At 44.8% G+C, this 13244-nt stretch overlaps 1 protein-coding gene across 2 annotated transcripts in view; it reads left to right on the forward strand.

Annotated features, from left to right (window-relative positions):
• ZC3H12B (zinc finger CCCH-type containing 12B) overlaps positions 1–13244 on the forward strand; it is a 254397-nt gene that overhangs the window by 222067 nt on the left and 19086 nt on the right. For both annotated transcript variants that reach the window (XM_056808714.1, XM_056808716.1), the window contains one exon: positions 8085–8845. In XM_056808714.1, coding sequence (XP_056664692.1) covers positions 8274–8845 — 572 coding nt within the window. In that variant the 5' untranslated portion in view covers positions 8085–8273. The remainder of the gene's footprint in view (positions 1–8084; positions 8846–13244) is intronic.

Raw genomic sequence — 13244 nt, forward strand, 5'->3', positions numbered from 1 at the left:
AGTTATTCTCATGGAAAGATTCCTTGGTGGCTCATTTGGCCCTTATTTGTGTATATACATGCCAAAGTCCCATCTACTTTGTCTTTTGTTGACAAGCTTGTTTTTCTTTTGTGGCCTGGGCAGACTTCATGACTGGAGTTTGTAATAGGCTGATGGTGAAAGTGTGGGATCATCCTAGAAGGCTAGATCTAATGTGGGGAGGGACCTGGGAGGCCATCCTGTCCGACCTTCTTGGTTTTTAACGATGGGGAAACTGAGGCCCAGGGAGGGGAAGTGACTCGTCTAAGCATGGCACTGATGAAGATGATAGCTTATATTTATGGGGACTCTGAAAGAAGAGGTTTATTTCCCTCACAACAGCCCCAGGAGACAGGATTTCAAAATAGAGTTATTCCCATTTTATAGAAGAAACAACTTTGCAGAGAAGTGACTTGACTAAGGTCACGCAAGTAGTACTAAGTTACAAAGCTAGGACATGAGCCTAAAATCAATGGCTTTGAGTCCGATGATCTTAGCACTTTTCCAGCAACTAACTCCTTAAAACAAACTACGTACGGCTAAATGTGACTTACCCAGATGTGCTAGTCCTTCATGATTTCTTTTGTTTTTAACCAATAAAATAAAAAATGATAGTACTTGTCAGTATCTGACATAAATCAAGATGAGAACTTCATCTTTGGAACCCCCCTCCCCCAATTCACTTCCATATTTATAGTTATTCATTATCCTTTACCCATATTCACTTCTTTCATTTATTAACTACACATTCACATAGGTGTATGAATGTTAAACATCAGCTCCTGACTAAAAAGGGCCCACACACTGTCTTTCTCTGAATTTAAATAAAAGACCCAGAGGAAGGCATCTAGCGCCTTGGGTGGAGCCCTTATAAAGGCATTATAGAAAACCATAGACAAGAATCACACTCCCTCCCTCCATCACTTCTTCCCTCCCTCCCTCCCTTCCTTCCTTCCTTCCTTCCTTCCTTCCTTCCTTCCTTCCTTCCTTCCTTCCTTCCTTCCTTCCTTCCTTCCTTCCTTCCTTTCTTCCTTCCTTCCTTCCTTCCTTCCTTCCTTCCTTCCTTCCTTCCTTCCTTCCTTCCTTCCTCCCTCCCTCCCTCCCTTATCTTCCTTCCTTCCTTCCTTCTTTCCTTCCTTCCTTCCTTCCTCCCTCCCTCCCTTCCTTCCTTCCATCCTTCCCTTTCCTCCCTCCCTCCCTCCCTTCTTATCTTCCTTCTTTCCTTCCTTCCTTCCTTCCTTCCTTCCTTCCTTCCTTCCTTCCTTCCTTCCTTCCTTCCTTCCCTCCTTCCTTCCTTCCTTCCTTCCTCCCTTCCTTCCTTCCTTCCTTCCTTCCTTCCTTCCTTCCTTCCTTCCTTCCTTCCTTCCTTCCTTCCTTCCTTCCTTCCTTCCTTCCTTCCTTCCTTCCTTCCTTCCTTCCTTCCTTCCTTCCTTCCCTCTTAGAGTTAATACTGGGTGTCATTTCCAAGTCAGAAGAGCAGTAAGGGCCAGGCAATGTGAGTTAAGTGACTTACCCCGGATCACACAGCTAAGTGTCTAAGGCCAAATTTGAACCAACCTGGCTCTCCATCCACTGAGACACGTGGCTACATCTCTGATGTGTCTTTGCTATCTCAAGGATCTGTGTTTTCTTTGGGATGATTATCCCTTCTGCTAATCCAAACCCCAGCCTCTCTGTGCTTTAGGAGATGGCCTTGGTGAGTTACAGTGTTTAAAAGTGATGACACTCATGAGGATGACCTCTCAGGTGGGCAGAATTGGAACTAGAAGCCAAGGTCACTAGTGCTCTATCCATTACACCAGGTTGCTTCCAAAGTTATTAGAGTGGAAGGTCTTTGTCATGCACATTAGTGTTAAGATAAGCAGCTAAGGATAATGTTAAAGAATATACTGGGTCAGGGCCATTGGTGATAAATCCAAGGTCATTTTTGATTGTTCCTTTGCCTTCATGCCTTTTGACTTGGAGGAGTGCAAGAGAAAATGTTTGCTTACAGCTGGGAGGAAGATCAAAGGATCTGGGGTTTTCTCTTTCGGGGGGTTTCCCCAGGGTTTGACTTTGCTATTGCACATGTCGTGTTCTCAGCAGGCTGTTGGCCTGCAAGAACCCTGCTTAGCTTTGAGTGTTGACATAAAGGAAGACTGAGCAAGAGAGAAAATGATTTGATTACCGTGGGGTATTAGTAGACTTGAGTGCAGTCTTCAATAACTACCCAGAGGCCCACAGTGCTACTGGGCCACTGTCACCTCTTATGTGCACACCCCCCATTCCTAATGCAAATAAGTAATTGGCTTTATAAGAAGTTGCTTTAAAACTCAGTTTGTAGGGCTGAAGTATCTTAACAACTCTGCCTGGCCAAATGATTTCCTAGTGACACAGCTGGAAGTTTCCTTAGCGCAGGGGTTCTGTGCCTTCTCTCTCTGTGCCCTGGATACCTTTGGTAACCTGGAGAAGAGTTTCTCAGAATCGTGTTTTCAAATGAATCAAAATTAAGTACAGGGGACCATTAGGCGGCTCAATGGATCAAAAGCCAGACCAAGAGACCTGGAGGTCCTGGGTTCAAATCTAGTCTCAGACACTTCCTAGCTGGGTGACCCTGGGCAAGATACTTCACCCCCATTGCCCAGCCCTTACCACTCTTCTGCCTTGGACCAATACACAGTATTGATTTTAAGAAAGAAGATGAGGGTTTAAAAAGATTAAATGCCTATGATGACAAAGAAACCCCATCATTATTGCAGTGTAGCTATCAAGATAGGGTTCTTTAAACTGTTAACTTCCATCTTAGAATTGATTCTGTGTTGGGTTCAAGGCAGAAGAGCAGTAAGGGCTGAGCAATGGGGTAAAGTGACTTGCCCAGGGTCACCCAGCTAGGAAGGATCTGAGGCTAGACCTCCTGTCTCTGTGCCTGGCTCCCAATCCACTGAACCACCTAGTTGTCCCCCAAGAAAAAACAAATTCTTGGACCCTAGGTTGAGAATTTCAAGAAAATACCATGTCAGCCAGAACCAAAAAGAACCTTAGGCCATAGGACAAAGAAGAGCAGGGCTAGAAGGGACTTTGGAATAGAGAACACAGATAGGCCGAGTGATAGGGAATAATACTACAATCTGAAGGCATCTTAGAACATAGAATACCGAATTCCAGAGCATGAAGAGATCTCAGAAGGATGAACATTAAATCTGGATGGGACTTGAGAGCATGGCACATTAGAACTGAAAGAAGTAACCTTAGGACATGGACTTTAGGAAATCAGAGCTAGCAAGAATCTCCGTTCTTCTCTTCCAAGTCTTCCATTTTCTGGATTAGGAAATTGAGGCCCAGAGAGGGATAATAACTCAGCAGAATAACATAGGCAGCAAAGCCAGGAGTGAAGCCAGGCTCCCCCAAGTGCCAGCCCAGCACTCTTTCCACCCCACCTCCTCTGTGCTCAGTGGTGTGACTAGGTTTTGACTAGGACCTATAAACATCTACCAAACTGAAAAGGGGAAACATGCTTCAGATTGTGAACAGTCCAGAGCGATGGAGAAGTGAAAGTGAAGCCGAGAGTCTCTGAGTATTCGTGAATTCTTTATTAGAAACTTCTGAAGTCTTGTGGGGGACCCTCGAGCTTTCAGGGGGTTTGAGACCCAGAAGGAGTGAGCACCCACCCTGCTCTGTAGGTCGTTTCTTCGCCCAGGCAATGGCCTTCACTCTTTGTACCGGTGGAGAGCTCCAAAAAGAACTCTTCCAACGGAGACCCACTGCTGCCCTCGGAGATTCCCAGATGCTATTGGCAGGATCACTTCCTGTTTATCCAGACTTGACTGAAATGAGGGAAAGGTAATTCGAAATCCCCAACACATTTTGCCTGTAGAGAGTCTCGTTTGGGGTTACCAAACTAGGGGCCTCCCAGGACTCTGAGCCTCACTAATGTGGAGCTTTGGGCAGAGGAGGGGGGTCACATCTAAGTGACACACCTTGCCAGTGGCTGACTTTCTGCATTCTATGCATCTGTGTGTGTGTTTATATATGTACATAACTCATGTTCAAATACACACAACTGCTAGTGTATTTGCCTCTTTGTATACACAGTGTCTCGCCCCTGGAATGTAAGATCCCTGAGGGCAGGGACTTTTTTAGATTTTTCTTTGGATTCCCAAAGCATAGCACAATGCCTGGCACATAAAGAAATTGCTGTTAATTGAAATACAGAAGCCTGAGGTGGCTCAGTGGATAGAGAACCAGGTCTGGAAGTGGGAGGTCCTGGGTTCAAATATGGCTTTAGACACTTCCTAACTGTGTGACCCTGGGCAAGTCACTTCATCCCAGTTGCCTTGGAATCACTCGTTAGTATCATTCGAAGACAGAAGGAAAGTGTTGGGGAAAATGCCCATGCCTTACCCCAACTCCTGCCACATGGATGGGGTCTAGACCTTTGATTTCATTGGCATAAAGAACTCCCAGATCAGGAAGCTCTACCCAATGTAACACCTTCTCTCAGTTATCAGTTGTCAGGAACTCTTGTTTCATCTTCAGAGGAAATTCCCTGGGGTGGGAGTGGGAGTGGCAGTGGGGTGGGTAACTGTCTATCACTTCAGATTGACAATGTTTCACTCTTAGAGTTGCTTATGGGACTAAGGAGTCAAGGGACTTGGCTCAGGTCACACAGTCAGCATGATTGGAGGTGAAACTTGAACCCAAGTCCCCTTGGCTCCAGTGCCAGCTTACTCTCCACTATGGTGGGCCACTTTTATATTATGTTGCATTCCTTTGCTTCAAAGACAATATTCTCCATTTTTCTCCCTTCCCCTCCCCCCCAGATTGGAGACTTTGAGTAAGAGACCATTTCATAGACTGTCAGACTAGGAGGTGTATTTGTTCTGCTCATCTGATTCATTTTCTTTTCTTTCTTATTTGTTACAAGGGTTGGCTCAATGGGTAGAGAAGGGCAGGGAGGAATGTATTTGGAAGTGAAGGTGATATAAAAATAAACGATGCCAATAAAAAGGATTTTCAGAAATATTCTGTTTCATCTTAGATTAATATATAGTAGATAGGGGCAACTGGGTGGCACAGTGGATAGAGCACCAGGTTTGGAGTTGGAAGGACCTGGGTTCAAATCTGGCCTCAGACATTTCCTAGCTATGTGACCCTGAGTAAATCATTTAATCCTGATTGCCAAGCCCCTTGCCCTTCTGTCTTAGAGTTGTTCCTAGAACAGAAGGTAAAGGTTTAGGGCTCCATTGGTGAACATATGGCACACATGCTGAAGCATGCCAGAGGGGCTACTCCCCTCCTCCTCTCCATGTTCACCTGAGGACATTTCTCACATGACCCCCTTCTCTTCCCAGCAGCCCAAAGGGAGTGCTTCCTTCATCCCCTGTCTGGGGTAAGGTAGGGGGCTCACATGTGGCGTGAGGGTTGCAGTTTGGGCACTCGGTCTATAAAAGGTTCGCCATCACTGGTTTAGGAGGAAAACAAGATATGGTAGATACATCATAGAATCAAGCTGTCCAAATGGGGAGGAACCAAAATCCACCGCTTACCCATATGGAGAAAATCTGTCTAAGACATCTCCAACAAGTCACCATCCAGTCTTAGCTCATACCTAGGAGTCAATAACTAGTAATAATAATCACTAACAACAATAACGAAAATTATAGCAGGCACTTGCATTTCTTTACACTTGAAGCTGTGAAAAGCTCTTTTTCACAGAGAACAGAAGAGGTAGGGTGGAAAGAGTGCTGGGCTGGCACTTGGGGAACCCTGGCTTCACTCCTGACTTTGCCATACTTGTTGCCTGTATGAGATATTTTCCCTCTCTGAGCCCAATTTTCTTATCCAGAAAATGGAAGACTTGGAAGAGGAGAACTGAGATCCTTTCTAACTCTAATTTCCTAAATTCTATGTTCTAAAGTTTCTTCTTTTAGTTCTAATGTGCTATATTCTCAAGTCCCATCCAGCCTTAACAATCATCCTTCTGAGATCCCTTCATGCCCTGGCATTCTGTATTTTGTATGAGACATACTCACAGTCTTGCGGGGGAAAGGGAGAAAACTGGGGAAGATCCTCTTTGAAGCAAAGGAATTTAACAGAATATAGAGGTGGCACACCAGAGTGAAGAGTAAGCTGGCAATGGCAGTCACCACAACCCTCTCAGATATTATGCCCATTTTACAGATGGAGAAAGTGAGGCATAGAAAAGCTAAATGACTTGCTTGCCTATGGCCGCATGGCTAGTATCTGAGGGCAGGTTTTGTTCTCTGGTCTTCCTGACTCCAGGTCCCATATTTTATCCAGCTAACTGCCTTATAATGGAAAGAATCAGGGGCCCTAGATTCAGATTTTGGCTCTCCTCCTTTCATGACAAATCGCTCAAATTTCATGGGCCTCAGTTTCCTGGTCAATAAAATGAGAGTTGAACTAGATGACCTTTTAGAGTCATATGGTCCCAATAAACATTTCTTAAGGGCCTACTATGTATATATAAGGCACTCAATTGAGTGCTAGGGAGACAAGTAGACACGAACTAGACCTTCTGTCTCCCAGACCATACAACAGCATAAAGTTCTTAATTGTTGGTTTTTTTAAATCTTGAGCCAAAAATCTACTCTTCCCTTTCTAATGTCTCCCCCTTGATCTTTGTTCCTTTGCCAGGGAAGGACTCTTTCCCCACCTAAACTAAGCTTGATACAGAAAGGGTTAGTTTGAATATTGTACTAGCTTATTGTTTGACCTTGGGCAAGTCATTCTTTCTGGACTTCAGTAAGATAAGGGAATTGAACTAAGAAATCTTTTAGGTACTTTCAAAGTTTGGCACTGAAGATCTTTTTGTTCAAAAGTTCCTTCCACTACTAACAGTGCATGGTTCTGAAATTCCTTTTCAAATCAGTCAGTCTGTGTTCTGAGGTTGTATTTTCTAAGGCTTCTCCTAGCTTTGCCATTTTGTGTTCTAATGTCCCTCTCTCCTCTGACATTCCTTGTTTGAAGGGCCTTCCCAGCTCTGACATTGTGTTCCAGCTCTGCCGTTTTGTGTTCTAGGCTCTGAGGTTCCCTCCAACATTCTGAGGTCTAAGGTTCTCTCCAGTTCTAACATTCTAGATTTGAATCTTTCCCAGCTCTATCAGTCTAGATTCTGAGGTCCCTTTCAGCTTCCGACACTCTTTTTGAGTGATCTCCAGCTTATCCTCATTGCCATGGATGTTTGAGGAGATCCCATGGATACTTGGGATATTTTCCAAGTCTAGCAGTAAAACCAATATTGCGTCTTATTCAAATTTCGAAGTTATCTGAAGTGATTAGTGTTGACACGTGACCATTTTGTTGATCATGTTTTTAGGTAGCACATGGCAAAGTCTAGCTTAGAACTTCAGTTGTTTAATCCTTCACGACTAGGAAGATCGCGTAACAGGCTGTGAGCAAGATCAACAATGGTGGGACGTGGAGAAGTTCGGAGACCTTTGACGATTGATTGATTCCTGTTTGCATCTGATCTCACAACCGTTTTATCATTTCAGCCCATATTTTGCTATCGCTCCTTTCAATGGAAGAATTGAAATGCACAAGCCCCACCCTGGATGGACACTGCCGTCCACCTTGTGTGCAATTCTCCTCTCTATTTATGACCCCAACAGGCTATTCACGTGGAAGCTTGCTTGTCCTCCCTGATGAGGTTTTCTCTCGAGCACCTTTCGAGCTCTGGGCCTAGTCATAACTAGAAGGGACAACTATGGAACCTGGTAGAAAAGAAGGTCAAATGTCCAGAAACCCGTTCTTGCGTGGCATTGTCAAAATGCCACGTTTACCTTTCCCCAAAGTGCTAGTGACAAATCCTTAAGTTCAGCCACAAATTGACTTTGCGGGCAGGCATTATTGCCACCACAGAAATTATTTGTGTCTAGGATAATTGGGGCACAAGCCAACCTGGGGTTTGGGGTATTTTATTTTGGTTGAATTTAAGGATGATTCCAGACAGTTTAAGCTTAGAAATCAAGTGTCCAGGGAACCGTAATGTCTAGAAATAAGTCTCTGCATGCCAGTCCTTTTCCGGAATGTAACTCAAGTTAATTGTTGCATATGTGTGTTAGTTTTTAGGAGTCATTTGAGTATCTGTGCACGCTCAAAGAGACCGAGCCGAAACGACAAATCCCCGTCTCCAGTGCCCAAGTATTTGACCTAAAGAATGATATCGACGATGAAGCCAAAGCAGTTTGGGGAGTAAAAAGGAGGAGTTGGTACCCCTGGCTGGCAGCCGAACGGGATGACGGTCTGGTTCGATGCTAAGGATGAAGAAGAGATCTTCCAAAGAGGGGAGCAACCGTCAGCAGGGAGCTACTGAGGACTGGAGCGTTGAGTCCGATGATTGGACCAGCTCTGAGAGTGAGCCAGAGCAGCTAGGCTTGCGAAATCCCAACCACCCCCAATGGCAAGAACGAGGACTGCCCTCCAAGCCCCACCGGCAACTCTGCCGCTCCCCTTGCCTAGACCAGCCCAGCTTCTCGCAGAGCGGCACCCTGCAGGACCCCAAGCTCGAAGAAGACAACAAGCCCCCCATGAACAAGGACTACCAGGCCAAAATGGACTTTGCTTTAAAACTGGGCTATGCTGGGGACCAGATTCATACTGTTCTGAGCAAACTGGGTGCGGATGCCCTCATCAATGACATACTGGCTGAACTTGTAAGACTAGGGAATAAGAGCGAGGAAGAAGGGCAGAAGAGTGGAGGAGCAGAACACAGCCATGGTGCCCGGGACGTGGCCAGCCCGGAGTTGTCCCTGGAAGATGAGATCACAGACACCACCGAGAACTTGAGACCTGTTGTCATAGATGGAAGTAATGTAGCCATGAGGTAATGTTAACATTTTTCTTCTCCTTTATGAGACCAACCCAGCTAAGTGCTGGAGATGCAAAAAAAGGCAAAAGACAGTCCCTGTTCTCATAAGAAACTCATAATATGATTCAGAAAAGTCCATGGTATTGGAGAAAGTGTACCAGATGAGGAGTCAGGAGCCCTGCTTGAGTCTCAGCTCTGCTACTTACCAGCTGTTCTGAGTCTCAGTTTCCCCCACTGTAAAATGGGGAGAACAATACTTAGACTTGTATCATTTCAAGCGAGAATTTTTACTAGATCTTTTACTAGATCTAGGTCTTGCCCAACTGCGCTTCACTTTACAAAAGAGGGGAGGGAGGTTCAGACAAGTTGTGGGATGGGCATACAAGCCTTCTGGGTTGACACTATCATGATGAGAGCACTAGGTGCATTTGAAAGCCCAATAGCATGTGAACTCCTTCCTAGTGCCATCCATGTCACTGATACAGGTGCATATTGGCAATTCCTTCTGGGCTAAAATCCTCCTGCTGCCACTGCCATTTTTCCCAATTCTCTCTCCTTTGAAAGTGTTCCCAATTTGTTTTCAGGCATTCAGAAACCACCATAGGCATTAGGGAGTAGCAGGCCATTTTAAGACAGAGCAACTTTGATGACTTTCTAGTCATTTAGTCCCAGTCTGGTCTCAAGACTGATTTTCCTAACTCTGCTTTCATCCCATCACCCAACCTTCTTGCTCAGGGAGCTACAATGACTCTACACTACCCATGTGATGCCATAAGACCATTGGCCTGGAGTTGGGAGAACTGGTTTTAGCTCTTCCTAGCTTGGTGACATTGGGGTACCTTCCTAAGTTCTTTGACCCTATACAATAATAATAATCTTCATTCTCCATATCGCACAGGGTTGGGGAAGGGAAAGAAAGTGCTTCATAAGCAATAAAGCATGATTAAATGGGCACTGTTATTATTTTTTGAGATCTGTTCCAAACCACTAGGCATTCAAGGCTCTCCATAAACTGCTCCCAACCTACCATATCCAATCTGTAATTTCATTGGTGCTACAGTGATCTTGGACAAATCCCGTCCCCCTCTCTAGGCCTCAGTTTCCTCTTCTATGAAATGAGGGCTTTGGACTAGATGGCCTTTAAGGTCTCTTCTAGTTCTTGCCTCCTGGAAAGCAGGACCCCTTTAGAACTTAAGCAGGTGATTTTTGAATGTTTCTGTGACTGCTGGCCCTCCCCATCAAGGTTCTTCTTCATTGTAAACAGCAGTATTCTTTGCCAGATTCGTGAGAAAGCTTGACCACTGGAACCATTAACATGGGCAGTGTGCGAAAGGATAGCAGTGGGATAGCTATGTGGCTCAGAGGATTGAGAGCCAGGTCCAGAGATGGGAAATCCTGGGTTCAAACATGGCTCTGATACTTCCTAGCCATGTGAGCCTGGGCAAGTAAGTCACTTACCTCCCATTGCCTAGCCCTTACAACTCTTCTGTTGTAGAATCAAAATGGAAGGGAAGGGTTTTTAAAATAAAAAAGAAAGAAAAGGGCAGCCCATCAGCTGGCCCAAATTTCACTAGAAAGACTAGATTGAGAGACGACTCTTAGAACCCTAGAATTTCTGAGCTGAGAAGGATCATATAAAAGAGGATATCCAAACTGAATATCAAGAGAGACCTTAGAACACAGAATGCCACAAATGAGAAGGATCTTAGAACAGAGCTTGGGAGGGACCTTAGAACATGGAAGATCAGAGCAGAGAGGGGCCTTAGAATAAAGAATGTCAGAACCAGGAGGATCCTTAGAACCCAGAACTGGAAGGATCCTTAGAACAGGGGATGTCAGAGCCAGGAGGATCCTTAGAACCCAGAACTGGAAGGATCCTTAGAACAGGGGATGTCAGAGCCAGGAACAGTTTAGAATGCAAAACGTTGGACCTTAGAATGTAAAATGTCAGAGAGACAGAAAGGCCCTCTGGGGCCACTGGGCCCTAGTCCCGTCATTTTCCATAAGAGAAGGTCATGGGCCAGAGGAGTTGCCTGACGTCTAGCAGGTCAGCAATGACTGACATGGCTGGAATGAGAGGCGCCCTCTGCGCTCTTTCTATTTCCACTGGCCTCTCTGTCAACTGAGAACTCTGAATCCTTGGAAATCTCAACCAAAGCGCATGGAATGCAGCTTTGTCGGCAGGGCATGGATGATGTTCTGGTACCTTCTCAGAGCTCCCATGAAGATAGCCATCTGCCATGTTAGTGCGTTTCCCCAGTGGCCTGGTGGCTGATGAATCCCGGACAAATCGGCTATGTCCTGGGAGGCTGCTCTGTGTGGAAGGGCAGAGGAGAATTTGTTCACACGCACTTCCTAGTCAATTAAGTATGATTTATGTCTTCTGTCTATATGGCAGCTCACAAAGTCCCTTGCGTTGGTAGTCATAGATTCATGGAGACAAAAGAGATCTTAAATGTCTTTGGACCTTTCGTCCAGATGGGGAAATTGAACCTGGGGAGAAGTGATGTGTTCAAGGTCATGAGTCAAGTCAATGCAGATCCTAGATTTGAACTCAAGTTTCCACAGCCAAGTCACCTGTATAATTATGTGACATGGTTTCCCCTCCCTGGCCCTCCCCCAGTTATTTTTTCAAAGCCTTACTTTCTATTTTAGTATCAATTCTAAGACTGAAGAGCTGTAAGGGCTAGGTAGTTGGGGTGAAGTGACTTGCCCAGGGTCACACAGCTAGGAAGTATCTGAGACCATATTTGAACCCAGGACCTCCCGGCTCCAAGCCTGGCTCTCTATCCACTATGCTACCTAGCTACCCCTGAGTACCTTCTTTTTTTTAACCCTCATCATCTGTCTTAGTATCAATTCTAAAATAGAAGAGCAGCAAGAGCTAGGCATTGAGTGTTTCATGACTTACCCAGGGTCACACAGTTAGAAAGTATCTGAGGCCAGTGGTAAACCCAGGACTTCCCTTCTCCAGCGTTCTTGTTCTCTATCCATTGGGCTATCTAGGTGCCCTATAGCACTTGAAAAAACTTACCTTCTGTCTTAGAATCAATACTGGGTAGAGATCCCAAGGCAGAAGAATGGTAAGGGCTAGGCAGTGGGGATGAAGTAAGAGCTAGGCATTGAGCGTTTCATGACTTATGCAGGGTCACCCAGCTAAGAAGTGTCTAAGGCCAGATTTGAACCCAGGACTTCCATCTCCAGGCCTAACTCTCTATGCTTACCTAGCTGCCCTGATGGCAACCCATAAAATCCTTTTATAATCCATTTCCAAACATTCATTCTCCAATTTCTATTCCAACTACTAAACTCTTCCAGGGTTCTCATTCTTACAAGTAGCTGTGTAATGAGCATTTAACATCTCCTTGGGTCTTGAGGAAACAACACTAAGCAGTTATGAAGGTTTCTCGACCAGCTCTCCCTGCGAGGGAGACGTTCAAGCAAATGGTAGGCCGCCTTTGGGATTCGTGTCCTGGAGATCTTGGGAAACTGTTGTCAGCTTCCATTTATAAATGAATCCTAAAATGCCAGAAGACAATGGTCAGAAATGGTTTCTACATGCAATTGTGGAAAAAGCAAAATAAAAGGGCAATACCAAAACCAACCAACAAAAACAAATGTGAACATCCAGAGCAGGAGCCAGTTAACAGCAAAATGCTCTAGATCAGTATGTAGTAGGCGCTTAATAAATGTTTCTTGATTGATTGAGCCTCAGTCCCACCTGTACCATCAATACAATACTTAACTGATCCAAATAGAGGCTGCATCTCAGTACAGATCAAAGCAGGACATCATCCACTCTTTCCTTCATGTGCGAAACATGACTTCTATTATGATGTGAGCAGTATGGAAATAGGTAATACCTATATCTGGTGATTCACCGCCGCAGGAAGGGTAGGAAGAGAGAAAACTACATATCTAAAATGTCAAAAATTCTTTCTATATGTAACTAATTTTTTTAAATATTGGAAAAATATTAAAAAAACTAATATAGACTCCACGTCCCTATGCACCCCCCCATGGCTTTTACAAAACCTTAGTGTGCCCTCTCATGCGTGTTGTTTTTTATTTGTGTGAGTGAGGAGGCTTCAAAGCTGGGAGACCCTGGTTTCCGAATCTGCTTCTAACACCTTAGTTGTGTTACCAAGGGCAAGTCCCAAGGGACCACCACTGAAATGGCAAAGAAATTTCCTCATCCAAGAGGTTCCTATCACATCTTGATCTACAGCTATATCTATTTTTATTCAGTTAGACATTTAATATATTGCTTCTTTTGCCCTTTTAACAAAATGTACCACTTTAGAGGTGTGGTCTCTACTTTGACCAACTGCATAATCCCTGACCTACTTAATTCAGAAGGCCATTAGAAAGATCCTGGGAGATAGTGGAAGGGAAAGGGCTTTGTACCTTGAGA

This window comes from Monodelphis domestica, chromosome X (genome assembly GCF_027887165.1).
Source record: "Monodelphis domestica isolate mMonDom1 chromosome X, mMonDom1.pri, whole genome shotgun sequence".
NCBI classification, from domain to species: domain Eukaryota; kingdom Metazoa; phylum Chordata; class Mammalia; order Didelphimorphia; family Didelphidae; genus Monodelphis; species Monodelphis domestica.